Here is a 20,529-nt window from a genome sequence, read left to right on the forward strand (position 1 = left end):
ATTAATAAGTTTGGCGATAAATGAACTGCAGTTAGCAGTAGCAAAATCGGCGAAATTTGGTGAATATAATGGTTGAATATATCTTTACACGTTTTGATTTTGTTATTTATTAAGTGAAAAGCCCGTGAAAGGAGGCGTCTAAAGAGGCGATTTTAATCTTTAAAAAAAACCCGCACTGGCGGAGTTTTCTCGTAACTCTCATGCAGTTATTTCGGAAATCATTTGGATCGCATTTAGCAAAAGGGAACTAGCGCAATTATTGCAGTATTCTCAAAATTGTGCGACTTCTAATATCCTTTTAAAAATACTCATTTTATGTACATTCTGATGAATTACACAATTATTTTCCTTGAAAATTAACATTTTTTTGGGAGGAAGCCAAATATATTCGATATTCTTGGAGATTTTTTAGAGAATACTGACGAAGCAACATTATAACAACACTATGATAGCACTGGCTCCTTTTTGCTGAATGCGAGGCATTTCGCCTTTATAGGGTCATTTTCGCTCATTTTTTAACATTTCAGATGTCTGCAGTAACATCATGTAGGTTGAGTTATGTATCCTCAGAAACCAATCTATAACTTTTCACTGTGAACGAATTAAAACACATTGGAATAGAGTCCGCAATCTTAAAAATCATCGTGACGTGAATAATCAAGTACTCTTGCCATTTGAATCATGGAATCTAGCTTAAAGTCCTCAAGAACCATAATCGCTCTTTAACTATTATGATCGATATATCGCATTTTGCATTGAATGCAAAAGTCCAATTAAATCAAAGTTACTGTATATTTCATTTTGCTAATTGTTGTTAAAACTGTAAATTTGACTCATGCCAGAGCTTTTTACTATAGGCTGTATGCATCAAAAATTTCTTCCATCAATCAATTAATACCTCAAACCCAAATGGAGTTAAGAAGGAACCACGCAACCGACCATCCTAGGTCCTGCAGGACTCCTGAGCGCGCACTCTACACCTCGAACCGGGGAACGGTGTCGCGGAGCAGCGCTAGCGCCCGCGGCGGCCGCGCTCCTAACTAAGCCGCCGTCTGCGCGATGAGAAGGGTTGCAAGTTGCATCTTCGTTAGTTTGATTCGATGCTCCGCGGATGCGTGTCGCGCCCGGCTTTCCTCCTCCATCGCGTGTTCGTCGAAGTTTTGTTTTGATCGCGAAACACGACATCCCGGCCTTTGCGCGGACACTCACTCGGTGATAAATTGTGCTACTCCTTTCTCAATCCAAGCTTTATCTCGACTATCTCGCGTGTTCAATTAATAAGACCGATGTGTGAATTCATTCCGTTGATCGGATGACAAGTTTGTGAGGTGTCCCGTTGGGGACCCAAGTGTTTTTGCTCAAGTGTTATGCTGTGAATGTATATTTATACTCTTGGTGTTTTGAGTTGTTTCCCGGGGGTTTCGTCATGAACGAGGTTTCACCTGTGCGAATTTGATGTTTTCCAGGGTGTCAAGTGTCGCGTTCCTGGCGGTTGGATTGTCTTGCGAGGGGTGGAGTGTTCCTAGGAAGATGCATTCGGCGCTCCGATGGTGTCTCGCTGCCACCTGCTTCCTCCTGTCTTCAGTGCAAGGTAAGAAAGTAAATCTTGAGGACTTCCGTGCATGATTTTTTTAATTCATTCCGTTTCCCCTCGACCGGTGGAACGGCTCGTTGCCCGGCTATCGCAGACTAATTAAGCACTCGGGTTTTAGTGCATTTCCTTTCGTGCGGTCTTCGGCCGGGACAATGCACGCTGTCGTGTGGGTAAAAAACGAGTTGGCAGTGTTCCCACCGACCGATCGCCCCTGTCGGCCGTCTTGCGTCTCGTCTAATCAGTGCAGTGGCACAATTTCGCCTTCTTGAAAGCCCTCATTTCCTGTGGATGTTCGCCTGAACACGGCTCAAGCAACTGGAACTGTCGCTTGCATTGCCGGCTACTTTCAGGCATGAAAAATATTGGCAACAGTGCCATTATTCTGCCCTGTCACAAATTCATCTTATTTAGTGCATAGGTAAATAAATAACAAGGTGGTTGAATTGTCTTGGGTACTACCTACAAACTATTCTACGGGAAAATCAAGGCCATGATATTCCTGAAATTTCAATCGGAGTCAAAATTTTGAGCTCTAATTAGACTCTGATTGAAATTTTTGAGCCTTCATTTCCCTGGAGAACAGTGTGGACTTAGCACTATACACCCACCTTGTTACACATTGTTTGGGCCACATTTTTAGTGGTATTTTATTGTTTATTGTTTATGAGTGGATTTTACAAAAGTCAGTGGTCTTAGGTGTACAATTCGTCGTTTTTTTCACGAAAAAACGTAACTACATTTCAATGCTGCCAGATTTTTCCGCGAAAACTGCAATTTTTACCAGGAGAATTTTTCAGAATTTCTGACTGAAAATTCCACTATTGTACCTCTGATCTTGTGCAAAAATCAGACAAATTTCGATGAATATTTTGCAAGTTTAATCCTGTTTAAAAACTGAATTGTTTGAGTCAATTTTGCAACCTTGGAATGGAGTTACGTTTTTTCGTGCGAAAAGGACGAATTGTGACCGGATCTGTGAAAAGGGACTTCATCCTTCGGAAGAAAATTTTCTTTAGCCTCTTTCAAAACCTTCTACCACGTTTTTCTATCCACCAATGAATTTTTAACATAGAACTTCAGGACTCAGATTGATGGGTAAAGCACGAAACCACGTATCATCATCGCAGTGCTACGAAAATTCCGTTCCCATTTTATTTTCTTGAAGAGAAATAAGCCAACTTTTAGCTTGAAATTCGTACACGATATTTTCCTAACAGAGAGGAATGACTAAGGAAGTTTTCAAGAAATTACATACAGCTTTCCAGAGGAGAAATTAAGCATGACAGGAAGTCTGCAAAGTTGCAAACGGAGATATGTGGTTTTGCACTTCAGCCATCGATAAGTATCCCTTCAATTTTTAAGCTTCCAGGATCGAGCTTGCATCAAATTTTCCAGATTTACTCTCTCCGTGCATTTGAAAAAAGTGAAAAGTTAGGGAAATGCGACGGTGAAACTATGCACAAACGCGTATCTAGGTTTGCGGCGCTGTAGAATTCCTGTCATAACTTATATTTCAAACCGAAACATACTCGGTAAACTTCACTTCTTTTCTTGGGAATTTTCTCCCGTCTAGTCTGTAAACGCCCCGTAAAATCAATAGTCCATGATAATTTTCTAGTTGCCGCCTTTAACAACTCATTCAAGTAACCAGGTAATTTAATTGCAGTCCCGTTTCAAACTTCTCTGAGTTTTGCAGGGGTTGAAAAATACTGCGACTGATGCAAATATATTTGTGGCAAACTCGTGATTAGCTGGAATTCTTTATCGCATCCTCGCTTGACTGCCGTTACTTCCCTTAGCCTTGATTGTGATTCTCTCATATCATTTGTTATGATACCCGCCATTATTTTATCACTCGCAACTCGGTGATCCAGGATTGCGCAAATTTTGCCCAAATAAGGATTGCAAGGATTGCGCGAAAAGAAATGTAAGGATTGCGCGAAAAGAAATGTAAGGATTTTCGCCAAAAATCTTTGACCAATTTGCATTTTCGCAATCCTGGACTTTCGAGAAGGGGCCATTTGTTCGTCATTTGCGCAATCCTATGGAAGCCGCGCAACGTCTAATGAGTGCGACGGATACAACTGTCCTTAAACGTGCAAAGATTCTCTGAATTGAATCCGTCTCTGAGATGAGAATCATAAAATCCAGTGTTTGTGTGTCAAGTGATGCTTTCGTGGAAGAGGCGACGATGTGAATCCTCTGAAAATTCCATTGTATTACTTTCTTAAAGACTAAAGAGTCACTTACTGAACAAAATTCAATTCTAAAAGTTTTTTCCCAGCCGGGAACTTACATGTTTTCATTATTTTTCCGCGTTATCATTGTATACTTCTCAAATCACTTTCGAGTGGAAAAATCTTGTAATATGCGCTTTGCTCTTTTCTAAACCTCTTCACATTATCAATGCGTCAAAGGGCGTCACTGCTTGAAAAAACTCGGCCACTATCAGGAGCTAATACCTTTTTGATACCCGGAACGCTGCATTTAACTCGGATTAACATTACATGCACAAAGGAGGTAATGAATAAAGTGGAATGGTGGAGGATAATGATAGACTCTTTGATCCCAAAGCGCTCGCTTGTGCAGGTTTTAAGTCAGTCATCCTTGTTTTCCCCACTATTAAGAGTCGCAAAGGACGCCCGTTTATAGACCCGCGGCAATTGCGGGATGAATTCCCTTATAACTCAGAAAATCAAATAGAAACTGTTTTCAGTGTTTTATAACCGTATTTTATATACCGCCTTCTATTTTTTTGTTTTATATATTTAAACTTGTCACCGGCAAACAGTCAAATCGGGCATTTTCCTCAATACCTTTGCAAATGGACCGCGTTTAGCAGGAAGAAACAAAGCCATATCAGCTATTTACAAAAACAGAGCAATATAACAGGTATCTTACTTGAGAACGTTCGTGCTCATTTTTTAAAAACTTTTTTTAAGGAATTTGCTTTGCACTGTGCCAAAAATTCGCTGTAGCCAAGAAATCCGCACAACCTTTTTCGTAAAAACTAAAATTGCCCAATTGAATTTTACAATAGTTGATGTGACTTATTGTTAGTTCCTTCTGCTTAACGCGGTCCAAATATTCTTACTTTGATTGAAATTCTGAATTCCTTGACCAACTTTGGATAAAACAACGATGTGTTATTATAAAGAAGAATTCTGCTCTGTAAAATTTGGCATCACACAATTAGCTGTAGTCCTGAAGAGAGCATTTATCTCTGAATTCCAGGCCATGTCGTAAAATTTACAATTTTTAAAATTCTAACAGTCAGAATACATGAAGAGCATTTGGAGAGCGAAATAGGTACGAGAAAAGTTCTTAAACTTGATGAATTTTTACTTTTAAGGAGTTGAAAACTCCGGTGCTCTTCGTCAATAAGTACAAAATTTGTAAAGTGCCTTTTGACTATCTGCCGAGAGATCTGATGAACGGTCTGATGCGAATACTAGCCTGCGGCAGATGCGCTAATGTGTTTGGTGAACCAACCATGATAAATTGGAATGAGATACCTTTGCGACGAGTCCTTGAGTCCCATTAGTTTCACTGAGCATACTCGTAATTTTACTCATGAGCCAGAAAAAGTGTAACTTTCCTTCTTGTAAAATTTGGTCCCCAAATATTGTTCCGAGATCGAAATTGTAAGATCAAAATGTAATTTTACAGCTCCCTTTTGCCCATCTCATATCTCCCCCCCCCCCTTCCTTCTCCATTTCCACCCCGAGCTTCAAAAATAATTTTTAAAAATTAATGCCGCCACGGAAAAGTAATCGGTGTTCCGAATTATTATTTCTGCAGCAACAATTTATTTTCTGGATGCAGTTATTGAAATTCCCAGAAAAAAGGAACATCGGTCAAAAATTCCGCATATACTCTGTCTCTCGCATCGTATTTACCCTACTTACCAGTCTCGTTTTCGATTCGAGTTGAATTGAGTTGAGCAAATTGAACACATCGGAGAGCAGTCCAATTTAACTGCAGTGAACTTTGATCCTTAAAGACATATTTTGTTTGGACTAATCGCACGATAATCCCTGGCTAGATCATTGGCCGGATAGCGTAATCCGGGCGAAAGTTGCAGTGGTAGCGTGGATTTGACAAAGGGAGACAGGTACATTGAGATATTCAGCGAGCCGAAATGAACTTGTCAAAAGTACCGCGATTGCATCACGAAGCCCGGAAAAGTGAGGCAAGCTCGAGTTCCAGGCTGCCAAATTTAAAGGCACCAAAGGCCCTGTCAAATAGGTTTAGAAAAGCGTCTTTTTCCTGATACAGGCACTCACTTTTACTCCATTCCAAGGCTGCAAAATTGATCCGAATAATGATTTATTTATTTTTGGTCTAAGAAAAAATTTACTTATTTTTACGCACTCATACGCACTCATAATGGCTCCTTATATTAGGTTGGAATGGCGATCCTGTCCTCATGACCAAGGAATTTGAATTTCCTAAAAGCAAAAAATTTTATGATAAGCGATTTTTTAGCCATTCAGCCATTCTCCATTACAGTCTTCTCTCCTACTCGCGAATAGTTTGCCATTCCCCCACGAAAGAACGTAACTACTTTTCAAAGCTGCCAAATCTCCCCTCGCAAGTTAAATTTTTCCCTGGAGAATCTTGGGTGTTTCTAACTGAAAATTTCACTGATTTTTCTTCTGATCTTATGCAAAAATCAGAGAAAATGCTGGACACAAATTGCACGGTTACATTCTCTTAAAAAATTGTATGGTTTGAGTCAATGGGTCAGTTGCGCTGGTCACAGAATTGTGTTTTGATGCTTTGTTCTTCCAGATCAATTAAAAATAATAAGATCTCTCCGAACAGCAACTTTCTTCGTTGGATATTAACCGAGATATCGCGCCTTGAAAAACTCGATTAATAACGTCATCCACCGCGGTAGTACTTACCATGTTTTGCACTACCGCGATGGATGTCGTCAAAAACTCGACTTTTCAAAAGACGATATCTCGATTAATATTCAACGTAGAAAGCAGCTGTTTGGACATATCTTCTTGTTTTTAGCTAATCTACAAGAATCAAGCATCAAATCACGATTCTGTTTCCAGCGCAACTGACCCATTCGGCAATCTTGGAATGCAGTTAGGCTCCTCCGTCCGGGAATGGAAGATGGCGCCCCCGTGTGGCGGGGGTCTCGATGGCAACTACGCGGGGTGTTTGCGCCTTGCGGTCGGGCTGATAAAGTCAGCATCGGGATGATTGACAGGGAGGTGTTAAACAAAGGGCACGCTGCAACGATAGCGCCCAACTTCAATCCGACGCCGGCCCGGCGCAGCGCTCCCGCACTCAAATCCGTTTCGCCCAATCACCACCGCCGATTCCCTTCGACACTATCAATTTGGCCCACTGTTTTTGGCGCTATCGCGGAAACCCCGTTTACCTTAGGATTAGTACTTTAAAATACTGCCGTGCTAAGGGAAAACGCCGTATGAGCATCCAGGCGTTGCCATATCTCCATGAATATAAAAGCAAATTTACTGGGAAAATTCTGATTATTTTTCTTTCAATTTTTCAGAGAATCTTTTTTTTTATGACGATTGAATCTAAAATATCTGGAAATTTCAAGGAAAAATATTCAAAAATCTCTCCAAACAGACGTGTTTTATTGGGGGAAAGTTGGCAACTCTCGAAGGTTCATACGGCGTTCTTCCATAGCACGGCAGAGTAACCCTGTCAACAGGGGTGCAGAAAGTAGTCACTCGACCAATCGCGGAGCAAATTTGAAGGTACTTGAAAAGTGGTAAAAAATGTGAAGGCACCTGGAAAGGGGGATGAAAATATAAAGGCATCAATCTGCTAAGCGCATGGCTTTTTGTGAAGGAAACTTGGTAAGTAACTCGCTTTCTTATGCGAGGAAAATAAGTAAGTGCGAGCTTTTATGCGAAGGGAACAGTGCAGTGTGCAAGCATTTTGCGAACAGCTGTAAAGGTGAAGATATTTCTGCACGCCTGCCTCAGTGATTTGCACATCACAGTGAGAAAAATTAAAACCAAAATTTTGTGTTGATAAGGGAAAGTAGAGCACTAAGCAACCTAAACGTGTGTATTAAAAAAATTCCAATGGTGAACCACTAAAATACAAGGCGCAGATGCCTGGAAAAAACCCATGTAGGTATCATTCTCAGTTTTCACATTGTGATCATGCTTTCGCTAGTTCTTACACTTTGTGATGAAGAGCGCTAAAATTAGACCTTCCGTCGAACAGGTCCAGGCGGTGTCAGGGAAGTTTCAGTAATGAATCAATAACACCATCGGTAATTCTATACGCTGTGGATTATCTTGGCTCAGGGCTTAAACACTAAAATTAAAAGCCTCGTTGACCCGATCCCGGTGGACTTCAGTTCAAAACTGGATTAAAGATCATCCGAGCAGATGTAGTATCTGATCTGTTGATAACACCAATTTGTGCCCCGTGTACAAGTGTAAGAAGATCCAGGACCCTGTTTGCACTTGTTTCACTAGCTATTGATTTCGTCATTTTCTCCGGAGTAAGTTGCCTCAATATGAAATAGAAAGTTATTGGAACCGTAAAGATGAATGCGTGCGATAGAATAACACTGTATATTTTTATAGAATTTGTTCCTATTACTGTTTTTTCTCTTTCTTTCTTTCTTCCTTCCTTCAATCGTCTCTGACTAAATATTTTGATCGGTCAAGTGCATCTGTATTGTGTAAGACACATTTCAAAATGGATATATGCATCGAATTTTTCTCCGTCTTACCTTTTGTCTGTCTCTTATTCCTACCATCTTCTTCCTTCCTTCTTCCTTTTCTATCCCTCCCCAAACTTATCAAGGAATTGTCAAAATTGCGCGATAACCAAAAATGACCAATTTGGTGGCTAGTTAGGTATAGTTAATTCACTATGACGATCAGCTTATGGGTATGAAGAAAATATTCTACGATTTTGACAAACTTCAAGGTACCTAGTCGCAAACTCTCCCTAAAATTCTTAAAACTCTCAATATATTTTCTTCCGTAGCTTGGACTTTTGCAATGGCAAATATTGTGTGTGAATTTTCATCACAATCGGCAAATGCAATCCTTTGCAATAATTCATTTTTAAAGTTAAAATGTTGAATTTCACTTGAGGTCGGCAAAAAAAGTCAATTTTTATGATGCAATGTTAAGGATCGCCTTAAACTTCCCTTAATCACAATGTAAACTAAATCAGGCCTCCTTAAGAAAAGGTGCTGCATGATTCAGGAACGACTGATAAAGATGACCCTTTGGCATTGATTTAGATTCTAAAGCTTTTCGAATCAAAGCTCTTTGGCCCAAAAGTAGACGCCGGGGCACACAGTTCCCGCATTTTTTACAGTAAGCAGAACACATTGAGAGCATTCCGGAAATTTTTGAAAGTTTGGCAGCCGCTCGACGCAATTTGTTTTCTGGCCTCTTCGACAGTGACAGTGGCTGTAGTGACTTTGAGATTCGAAACATTCCGCAGTTGATTTCAACCCGCCTCCGGTTTCAAAGACGCCTCAGCTCAAGTGTTTTATTTTTATGAAGCCTTTGAACTTCCTCACTCGACTAATTTGTTGCGTCATAACACGGAATTAGAATCGAGGGGTTGCGTGGTTTGCCAACGAACCCGTTCGGAAAAGTTAATTTTAATCACCTCACTTTCATCAAAGTAGCTAAATATTCGTTACCGACGATGCTTTTTGTCCGGCCATCAATATAAAGACGTGTCGGCCATGTTAGATTCTCTACAGGCACTATTCGTGCATCTTTCGTTTTTTTAGCTTTTAAAACTGAATTTTACGCGTAAACTCTACGCTTTGAGGGGAGGCTTTTTGGGTCACTGGACGACTTGCTCCAAAGAGAGGACACGAAACTCAATTGCATTTTCAAAATTTCGACTCATCCCTGTAAAAAGATAAATGAAGTTGATTTTTCCGTCAAGTTCATAGAACTTTAGACGGAGGTAGAAAAATTATCAAAGTTAATCCAACCCTGTCGAGCTATTACTTTAAAGCAGATTTCAGTCAGAGTCAAGACCATCAAAACTTCGATTTACCCTATAATTTTTTTCTCTGACCTCAAATTGAACCGCAATCATCAGCTCCAAATTCGATCAATCATCATTGCCTCCTCGAATTTCACCCGCATAGGTGGATCCAGACACTTCAAAAGGGGGTCCAGGGAGCGCTTCCCCCAGAAAGTTGTCGTAATTTTAAATTATCTAATATGCAGTTCAAGTCAATTTCGTCATGAAAAATTACCAAATCCGAGCATCCTTCATTTTTCCTCCCTCCGTCCCTTCCTTTTGTCTACCTTCTTCAGGGTGTCTACAAGTCCGGAATTTTCGGAAAGTCCGAAAATAGTACCGATCTTATTAAGAGGGTCCGGAAGTACTGAAAAAGTGCGAAAATTCCGCCTAAGGTCCGGAATTTTTTCATTTTTTGGTCATTTTTGTCTCAATTTGCACGATAAATTCAAATTTTTGACATTACTCAAATGGAGGTACTAAAAAGTACTGAATTTTACTATTGAGGAAGTACTGAATTTTTTGGGAATGCACTGAAAAAGTACTGTAAAAATATTGATTTTTGGCCCACCTGTTTTAGTAGATACCTGTTCTCTTTTTCTTCCCTCTATTCCAGGGCGTGCGTCCCCTATGCCCCCTGGACATCTATCCTCGGCTTCCTCATTCAAATTGTATCCGCGTCCCCGATAATACCCCAATTTTCACCCCTAAAATTCATTCCCAGGTCGATGAAACCCTCTCGAGCGGTCTGTCACGAGCGACTGGATTTAAAAATAGGTTTCGATAGGTATTCACGTGCTTTGACGGCGGCAGCGCGTCGCGCGTCGCGTCGCGGCTCGATTGAAGACGCAGCCAGACAAGCTTGGCCGAAAAACCGCGGATCTCCGCGAAGGTGACGTGCGGAGTTAGGTTGTTTTGGGAGGTGTCGGGGCGGCGACCGCGCCAACCCGACCCGCATTCGGGTCCACATTCGCAACCGCACTTACACTCACTTCCACGCTCGCTATTTTCACTCTCATTCCACCCGGCCCGGCCGGCACCAGCCAAGTTCAACAGTCGCCGCAGCAACAGCGCCAGCCGCACGCTCCGATGCCGATTCTCGCGATTAATCATCGATGGATCCAAAAATGCAAAACCACTTAATTCATTTGCGATTTTTCACGTATTGAGCCTTAAGGAATTGGCTAAGAAGCAAGCAATATTCCCCTTCGATTCGATTGATATGCAATATTTCCTTCTTGGAAGTTCAAATAGTTGTATCTTTCATTTTGGAGCTCCTGCAGCTTTCAGTGGAAGACGAAGTGAACACCGTCATTTGAAGATCAACTGGACTGCATTTTGCAATTTGGAACTATAAATTTTTGCTCTTCTGGAAAAGCACTTATGTGCATAGGGACACTAATGGCACATACTTTGTTTTTAAACCGGGCTAGGATTTATAGTTCCAAATTGCAGAATGTAGTCCAACTGTACAGAGGTGAACTCCTCTGTAGTCGTGAATTTTTCTCAACCTTAAGAGGTCTTTTCCCAAGTGCTAGAGCCGATTTTAAACAAGAATGAGTAGTGTCATCGTGTTTCACGACATTTAATCGGAGTCTAGATCAGATGTCTTATTTCGCCTTCAATTTTGATGATACTTCAAGCACATCTATAAAGCACGAATAGTGGTATCAAAGACCCGTGTGAGTTCGAGAGACTTGTTCTGTTTTCATCTCTTGATTTTCCTCATCTCAACGGTATTTTTTCGGCATGTGATTTTTTAATGAGTTTTCAAGGTGTTCCTTGTTTGTCATCCTTAGTAGGTCTCTAGGTACCTCTATGTTGTCGTATTTTCTCGTCCCCAGACGCAGAAACGTGCATTTTAATTTTGCAACGTTTCCATTCCTTGGTGGCATTTTTACACTAGGTAGACAACTTTTTGACATTTGTAATTAAATATTTCACTCATATTTCTATAGATCACACGCAAAAATCAATACAATTTTGGACAGAAATCACACCGTTACATTCTCTCAAAAAATGAAACATTTAAGTCAATTTTGCAACATTAGAATACAGTTGAGTTCTTTTGTCTGGAAAACGACAATTTTATTCACGACAATGTTCAATTTAACGACAATTTTCAACCTGTTCAATACAAATTCACCAAAATCAGTAAAAAAAAGTCAAAATTGTAACATATTAGGCAGGAAAATGTCCTCCTCCTCCACCCTCCCGTCCACAAATGGTATCTTGGTCCCTTTTGATCGTCAGTCATACCGAAAGATTAAAAAGTCGATACTCACACTCAGCAGCTTAAAAAATTACCCCCGACGATCCGCCTGTTCTCATTTGAGCCCCCTGGGCGGACTGTTTAAGCCATGATCTTCGGCTCTGAAAAGCGGAGGAAATATTTTCCCGCGGCGGCACTCCGCCCTCGCACGCCCCTTTATTTGAATTTTTAATAAAACGTAGGTGTCTCTCCGTTGCTTTTTATTAAAATGGAGGCAATTTTTCACGCTTTATCAAGATGGGTCCTTGTATTACCCTTGGCAGCGCGTCGGGCGTCGCCCCGGAATAAGGGTGAAAAGGCCCGGGAACCTCAATTTACCGGAACGTGCGAGGTGTTCGAGCAAGAATGCGAGCCAGGAATATACCCACCACTTCCATTTCATCCTTCAAAGTGCTCCTAGCCATGTCCTCTTTTCAGGGATTCTTCCAGTGAGCTGATTATTGAATTTGATAGACGAAGCGATAGACAAGGCATAGGTAAAGAAGTCAAAGAGAAAATGGGTCGATCCCTCCAGGATCAAAGAGAAAAAGGATCGATATTAACTGTGTTCGCCGGTGGTCTGGAAAACTAGGAAGTCGGGGAATTTGAGACGACTCAATAAACCTGAGGAAAGTCACGGAATTCACACAAAATCAGGGAATTATAATAGAAGTTACTTAGTATCTTAAACGAAAAATAACAGTGAAAAGTTTAATTCAAATGCCAGGGAAAGTCAGCATCCGAAAATTTTAGAGTCATGGAAAAGCAAAAATAGTCAGACTATGTTCGACTCTGCCGAGCTGAGGAAGAGCGCCTTATGGGCATTTAGACGTTGCCAGATTTCCTTCAACAAAACTCGCATCTTCTGGAAACTTCTTCAATGTTTTTCCTCGAATTTTTCAGAAAACTTTTCGCAATTTGATTCTAAATATTCCTGAAAATTGGCAAGAATACTTATGACTTTCCATGAAAGGAAATTTGACAATTATCGAATGTTAGTTACGCCCGTTTCCCCAAAAATATACGAGTCCAAAATGTGCTAAAGATGTAGAATAAAACAGGAACCTGGCTTGTTCTACCAGAATTTACCTTTTCATTAATAACGAGTAGTTAAAATTTCTAAGGGGCTCGCAAGTAGTTCACTTTTAAAAGCTCTAAGCAGCTGCTTTCTGTCGCGCTGGAAACTATCTCTCACTGCCAAGCGAACCTCTCCCCTCTCCTTTCTCCACCCTCCCCAACCCACCCCCACGCTTTCATCTCGACTTCTTAATCGTAATTTCGTGCGAATAACTAAGCGAGCCTCTTTAGGTAACTTCGATCGAGCCGCCCCCTTTTTATCTCCCCCCTTCCACCGCCCCACTCCCCATCAAGCATACCAGGAGTTAATCAGAGCACGAAGAAAACTTAGCCCAGAACTTAAAAATGGAAAAGTTTCTACCTCTTCTTGAAGTTTTACAGATTTTACACACTGCTTTTTGATAATTCGTGTTAGGTCCGCGCGTCTAGTTTGGTGAGAATATTTCGTGCCATGGAAGAGAGCAGAATGTACAAGAAAGAGGTTTTTCAACTTTGTGTGAAAATCAAGGAGGAATTTTGCGCATTTCGAAGCTATTTCAATGGATAGTGAGCTTATTACTGATATTGATAGACAATGGACACAGCGATAAACGAAGGAGACACAGCGATTTTATATGTTGAAACGTTAACGTCATCTGCACAGCGATTTATGATACAATTATATGAACTTCTGTGTGAGCAGCGAAGTATCTCGCGAAACTGAAGGCGTTTCCGACTGGTCACAACAGTTTGACCGTCAATTAATTGACACCAGTCGGAAACGCCTTCAGTTTTGCGAGATACTTCACCGCCCACACAGAAGTTCATATAATTGTATCATAAATCGCTGTGCAGAATCCTCCGATTTTTGAACATTAATGAACGATATAGCGTCTCGCATTTCAGAAAAACCTTTATGGTAACTGGCAGCATTTTTATTCCTTATACTTCAGGAACTGTTCGCGGAAAGTTTCGTAGCGTCATGTTTCTTATCTTCTCAGTGAAGAAAATGTGGAAAATAGGAGTAGTTGAATCGGTGTTGGGAGAAAGCGAAATTTCACAGGATAAAAATTGATTGTCTTGTCAGTAGGACGACTACAAATTTTCTGGAATGTTCACAAGATAGGTCAACATGTGTCAAGTATATGGAATTGCACCCCTGCTTAAGAAAATGAGCGATAAAACTTTCAAAATTTACTTTAAACCATTTTAATATTATTTTAAAATGTAGCAGTTTTCCCTCATTTTCTTGGGAAAAGGCATAAGTCCAAGATTTAAAACTATTCTAAAGAGGTACTAAAAATTTTCCCCCTGAAACATTTTTTAAGTATTTTAAAAGGTGCCATTTGTCCGAACGTTTCACGCGACCCGGAATTTTTTTCTCACTCGTTTTCGAAAAATTTCCTCACTCAGCAAAATTGTTCAAAGTAATGACTTTTTTTTGCTCTTCACTCTTAGTCTGCTACAAACGTCTCCTAAACAGTCGAAAAGATCGATAAATTTTTCCGAATTTTTTCAGAAATTTTTTTCGATGTCGTTCTGGCCAAAAATTCCTCACTGATCACACGATCCGCGAATACCTGTACTCGAGAAGTTTTACGTGTTTTAGTAGAACATGGAGGTATGATCTTTAGATAAAGATAAAAATTTAGAGACATTTTTTTTTTTTCGGATATTTCCGGGATTTCGTTAAATTCCGTGTCTGAATTTCCGGGGATTTAAGCCACTGCTCGTGGCGCGATTTTCCGTTACTCGAGCAAGGCAACCGACGGAAAGTGAATTCCCAAGACAACAAGGGGTCACTTACCGGGGTCTGTGATGTGGGTCCACGGTTCTCCCATCCGTTGAATACTAAATAATGACCCGCGAGTCAAGCGACAAGCGCCTCGCTTTGCCACCGTCCAGAATGAAGAAGAATCAAAAGAAAAATAACTTACTTCCTCTGCAGCGAGATCAGCTCCCAACGAGCTACCTCCTCCATGAGATCAAGGTGACTTGCTCCGTAAAATGTTTGATATTGCAATGACAACCCAATTTTTTTTACTGTCTCAACTAGGATTTTTTCTCTGATTTATTTTTATTTTTTCTAATTTTTTCATTGTTTGGATTTTTATTTTTTATTTTTTTTTTTAAATTTAAATATCTGGGGGTCCTTAGTGACCTGTTTTCGCGTCTTATTAATACTCTCTATATGTATATTTGGTATGGTTCTCTAATGGTATATTTTTTATCCCGAAAAAGTACGCCATAACTTAAATTTTTCTAAAATTTATTTAATTCAAAAAGGATTAATCCTATATAGTGCAATGGTCACACACATTTTCGATTTTTTTTTTAAATTTATATGTTAATCCTGAAGGCCATTGACCCCTCTGCATCAGTGGTCAGTTACTTAACTTCTCCATTTTTTGTTGGTTTTTTAAAAAAAAATAAACAACGAAAAAATAACTTGTACCTATGGTAGAGAATTTAATCGCTCCGGATCTGTTAAAATTCATGAAAATGTCCGAACTATGCAGTATTTCTGCAAGATGTAAAATTTGGTGCTTATGAATCACGGGAAATTATCCGATTTCTGGAAATAGCATTTTTAGTAGCTTTTACCGAACTATTTTCCTTTTTTTCGTACTCGCTCGTTTCCTAGATTTTAATCTAAAGAGGGCTCGTTGAAAGAGGCCAAGACGACGTTATAATGCGGGTGTTCTTCAGTCGGCATTGTCAATCCGCACAAAATTATTTACATTTTTCCCTAGAAAACAATGTAATATATCTGAATTTTTGATCAAGAATGGCAACGTTGTATCTTAGAGCCACTGATCCGAGCAGAGCTCATCCGGCGACACCTGACTACGCGACAACGTCCTGGGTCGCTGCGCTACGTTGCCAATTCGCGAGAATATTTATGCATTTCATTTTCTTAATAAAAGCCGTTAATAAAATGAACGATGATGATGATGTCGCACACCAAAAACCAATATTTAACTGATTTTGAATCAGTTAGAATGAAGTGTGCCGCGCACCGACAACTAACTTCTGGTTGACCATAAGGCCAAAATGAAGGTTGATGTAAGACAGGATCTCCACCCAGGTGATCTTAAAGGAGTTTCAATGGTATAGCAAGTACAAAAATAAGTACAGGAAGAGAAATTAATAATAAGAGTCAGAGTAATCAAAATTAATCCAACAGAAAACTCAATATTCATAACCTATATCTAAAATACGTATGCTGAAAATAGTGGAAACAACGTTATTTGAACCGCGTTAAGCAAGATTGAAACAAGCCACATCAGCTATTGTCGAATTCAATTTTGTACATGAAAACGGTAGTGCGGATTTTTGTGCAAATCTCAGTGAATTTCCTGCAAAGTGTGAATAAAATTTATTGAAATTTTCAAAGAATCCGCACTAAGAACGTTCTCTTGTAAGAAATTAAATTGCCCAGTTAAATTTACCAATAGCTATCTATAGTTTGGTTCCTTTCTGCCAAACGCGGTCCAATTCTGAAGGAGAAGGGATGAATTCCAGTTCTACATGTTTTTTTTTTTTTTTTTTTTTTTTTTTTTTTTTTTTAAGGATGTGTGTGAGGTAAAAAACTTAGGACCAAATTTTATTGAAAAATCGTTGGATAACCGCCGAGCCCTAGATTTTTACGGAAGTACAACTCAGCAAGTATACAACTCAATCAGAGTTGTAAACGCCACGCTACGCATTACACTTTTTTCCTTTTTATTGAAAAAAAAAATCGACCCCCCGGTCAGCAACACGGGCGACCGACAAAGGTGTTTTCCTGGCCAGTGAATCGGTTAACTAGTGTGTTTTCAAGTCGGAGTCCAGTTAACCGGCTCGCGAATTCCTCGCTTCGGCTGCCGAATTGGACCCCGCAGGTCCGCCACGCTCGTTTTCAGTTCTAATCTGGGATTCCGCGGGTTTGGCAACGTCGCTCTCGGCACCCCCGCGATTTCGTGGGCCCCGCCGCGGGGGCGCCCCCCCCCCCCCCCTCCGGCGGGAGGTTATCGGAGCGCGAGAAATGGAGCTTTGTTCCTGTAGGCAAATGAATGAGGTGAAAAATGAAGATGTATTAATCGCCGAGGTCGGACGGCGCGGCGCAGCGCGGCGGGTGAGGAATCGGCCAACTGAGGAGAATTGACCGAAAATCATGGTCCCAGAACCTGGAACAACGAGGAGGTACCGAGGCTACTAGGGGAACGAAAAATCTCCGGAAAATAATTTTATTTGCAATATCAGGAAAATCCAACTTGAAATTTTAGTACGACCCTGCAAAAAGAACATGTCGCGATCCTACTGGTTGAAACGGGTGGTTGTTTTAGACGAGGAGGAAAATGATGGACTAACTGGACCGCGTTAATCAGAAAATAACCAAGCCTCCATCAGCTTCAGCCTTTAATCGGGCACTTTAATATTTTTCATAAAAACTGTTGAACGAATTTTTTTTGGCAAATTTCAGTGAATTTTCTGTGTAGTACGAAGCAAAGTCCTTAAAATTTTGAAAGGGATTCGCTCAAAACTTCTCTTGTGAAAAAATTAAATTGCCCAGTTGAATTTGGCCATAGCTAATGTGGCTTGGTTCCTTTCTGCTAGACGCAGTCTAGATATGTAGGTTCTCGCAAGGGTTGCCGTCAGTTAGTCTATTCGTAACCTCCCATGTCCACTGCAACCACGCGGTTCGACCAATGGGATCGCTCCATGTTCCCGTCTTCTTTTTTCTCTACAGCTTTGTCAATCAATTTCAATAATCTGCCCGCCAGCATTTTTCCTCTTCTCCTAGAGGAGATTAATCCTTTATAAAATTGGTGAGCTGCGTCGACCTGGTGCTTCAGTAGCACCCGAAAATGGGGAAAAAATTAAAATATTTTATCTTAATCTCCCATGGAAAATCCAATTTTTCATCATGGATGCATTTTAGACACTCTTTTCAAATAGGGAACAAGCAAGAGAAAATTTAAGTCTGAAGTAATAGTAAACGTGATACCCATTGTTATGAAAAAAGCAGCTCAAATTATTTCTTCCTTGTATATAAACAGCTCAAAATATTTATTCCTCATCGGTCCTATCAGACGTGCTTTTCGCAGCTTCGTCAATCAATTTCGTTTTCGTAACAAGTTCGTATACTCGGCAGGATTATTCCAAATACAAAGCCACAAACTGATAATGAATTTATTTTTATTAATTCCAAGAAATTCTCATTACGATAGAAAGTATGGACCAGTTTACAACGTGTCTTTATTATCAATTTAAAAAGAAATCTCATCTCTCAACCTCGATATCCCTGCTGAAGGAAAATTTCAGTGCATGGCGAGGCGTGAAAGATCGATTTTCGATAATTCCCAACTCGAAGCTATGGTAAAGAATCGATTATGAAGGTGTTCGTTACGATCTTCCTTTTTATATCGATCCTTTTCCGAAGGTTTAAATGGCAGATCAATCGATATATCGCAAAGCACGCCACGCCACAGGAAGGAAAAGTACACGAAGGTTCTTGGAATGAGAGAAACGTGTATGAGCCAGATTTCTCAGAATTTTAAAATCCATTGCGGCAACTATATATAATTCTAAGAAATCGTCAAAAGTCTTTTAACCAAGGGAGCTTGTATTTCTATTTTACGAGGATTTTTAAATGATAATGGAGAGAATAAATCCCAGTAGGTTTCTGTACTTCAAGATGAAGTTCTGTGGATAATATACCCGACCTACGTATAGATTAAACTTAAGTTCAGGGTGGAATCTAGCATCTCTTGTGAGGGATTTAGGGCGTCTCCACGAACAGTTCTATACATCTATGCATTGATTATTTAAAATAGGTCGAGGGAGCTCAGTAAATATTATAAGAAGAATTGGATTTCACTTTGCAAAGAGGAACTATACAATTTCTGACTCATCCGTAAAAACACTTATGTACATAGGGAAACTGATGGTCAGACGTTGTTTCTAAACTGACAATAAGCCAGAAATTGTAGTCTCGAATGGAGACTTTGCAGGAGGTGTTTGAAATTTTGTGAACTGAATGAACTGAGGATGAGAACATCCGTTGTTTCTGAAATGAACAATAATTAGAGTAGATACGACCAAATCACCAAATCCGCTGCAATATATGTGCTTAAATGGGAAATACTGCCTGATGACGTCACACGGCGGCATATTTTCTCACTTTTCGATCTATCTTTCTACAGTTATATATCGCCATTATCGGAAAAAATAATGACAAATACTTCGAACGCAACTCACTACGCACTATTAAATTGGATGCAGCAATAACTTTTTGTGCGAATTCTTCATTGCCAATTTTAGTCCAACTCGTCGCTCCTCTGACGTAAGGGCGTAACTCGCTTTCTACATAAGCCCTGCTCTCCGTATAACTCTATGCTTTCCAGGGCTCATCGAATTAGAGATATGTCCTTACGTCAGAAGGGCGACGAATTGTCCTAGAAGAACGGCGCTCAGTGGATCGAGTCAATAGGAGAGGTCGGACAAAATTTGGAAACTTTAAACACTTATAACTCCGCTTATATACAAAACGTTTAGGTTCTAATTGTGGTTCCATTGGTTTTCTAGTGAAATTTTCTGTCAGAGGCACGCCTTAAAATTAAAAATGTGACGAAATAAACATCCAAATTCACAGTTTTAGTCAAAAATGGCTTGCCTTACCTCTCCAATTGACTCTTAATCCACTGTGTGGCGGGTCAATAAATCGAGGTAACCGAATTTATTCAAATTCGTCGGCGACTCCTTTCGTCAACGTAAACGCGGCGGCCGCACCTCTCGGATTTAAACGAATCAGTGAGGTCTGTGGCGCTCCCTGGTGGAAACGGTCAATCAGGGCGAATTAGAGAGACCGGGCGAAGTGAAAACTGAAAAGTGGTTAAGAAAGCTTTCAGTTTGCCGAGTTAATATTGGAGTACACAATTCCCTCATTTAAACTGACAAAGAAACGCGCGGCGTTTCCCGGCTCCTGGCCCGCTCGACCAGCAGTTTTCATATTTAAATACCGCACGCCGCCGCCAGATAGCGCTTCCGACGCGTTTACGACCGTCAACTCGAGCCAGGCGAGATTTGTGGCGTGGCAGTGGCGCCCGACCACACTAATAGCATGAAGGATTAAATAAACTTATATTTTAGGTCAGCTCTCGAACCACCCACCCTTGATCCCAAGTACCGAATCTGCTTTTATTTGCTTCACTTGCGATACGCCACCCCCTCCCCAACCCCTTCAACCCTCAGGCTCAGTTGAATTCAGAGCGGGCCAAAAAATGGAGCTTAGTTCGTCTACCGGAAGTTGCTGCTGAGATAGGGATGGGAAAACATGTTTTCCTCTCTAACATGTTTCATCAAGTTTATCAACTTGAGGATTTACACAATCGGAAATATAATGAGAACAAGAGTGCTTTCTCTGAAATTTTTCCTGGGTTCGTGATGGAAGGAGGGTGGGGTGGGACTTTCGAAGTTAATGAGAGATTTTCAAATATACAGAAAAATGTTCAAAAGTTCAAGTTAATGCTCCACAAGTAAAAAAGAAATCAGGCCGAGGAAAAATTCCAGGAGATCCAGTATTTAGGTAGTATACAGTTAAGATACCCTCCTCTGGCATCTTAGCCCTATA

General features: G+C 40.4%; 1 protein-coding gene across 14 annotated transcripts in view; it reads left to right on the forward strand.

Moving 5' to 3' along the window:
• The first annotated feature begins 1,070 nt into the window (after nt 1-1,070).
• Nucleotides 1,071-20,529, forward strand: part of nrm (neuromusculin) — a 627,637-nt gene continuing 608,178 nt past the window's right edge. For 12 of the 14 annotated variants that reach the window (XR_002009458.2, XR_002009460.2, XR_002009463.2 and 9 more), the window contains exon 1: nt 1,071-1,591. Coding sequence is in view for 9 of the 14 variants with exons in the window: in XM_019051885.2 (XP_018907430.2) it covers nt 1,456-1,591 (136 nt within the window). In the remaining 5 variants the exon portion in view is untranslated. The remainder of the gene's footprint in view (nt 1,592-20,529) is intronic. The other 2 variants (XR_011899964.1, XM_072301099.1) reach the window with 1 other exon arrangement.

This window comes from Bemisia tabaci, chromosome 5 (assembly GCF_918797505.1).
Source record: "Bemisia tabaci chromosome 5, PGI_BMITA_v3".
Classification (NCBI taxonomy): Eukaryota; Metazoa; Arthropoda; class Insecta; order Hemiptera; family Aleyrodidae; genus Bemisia; species Bemisia tabaci.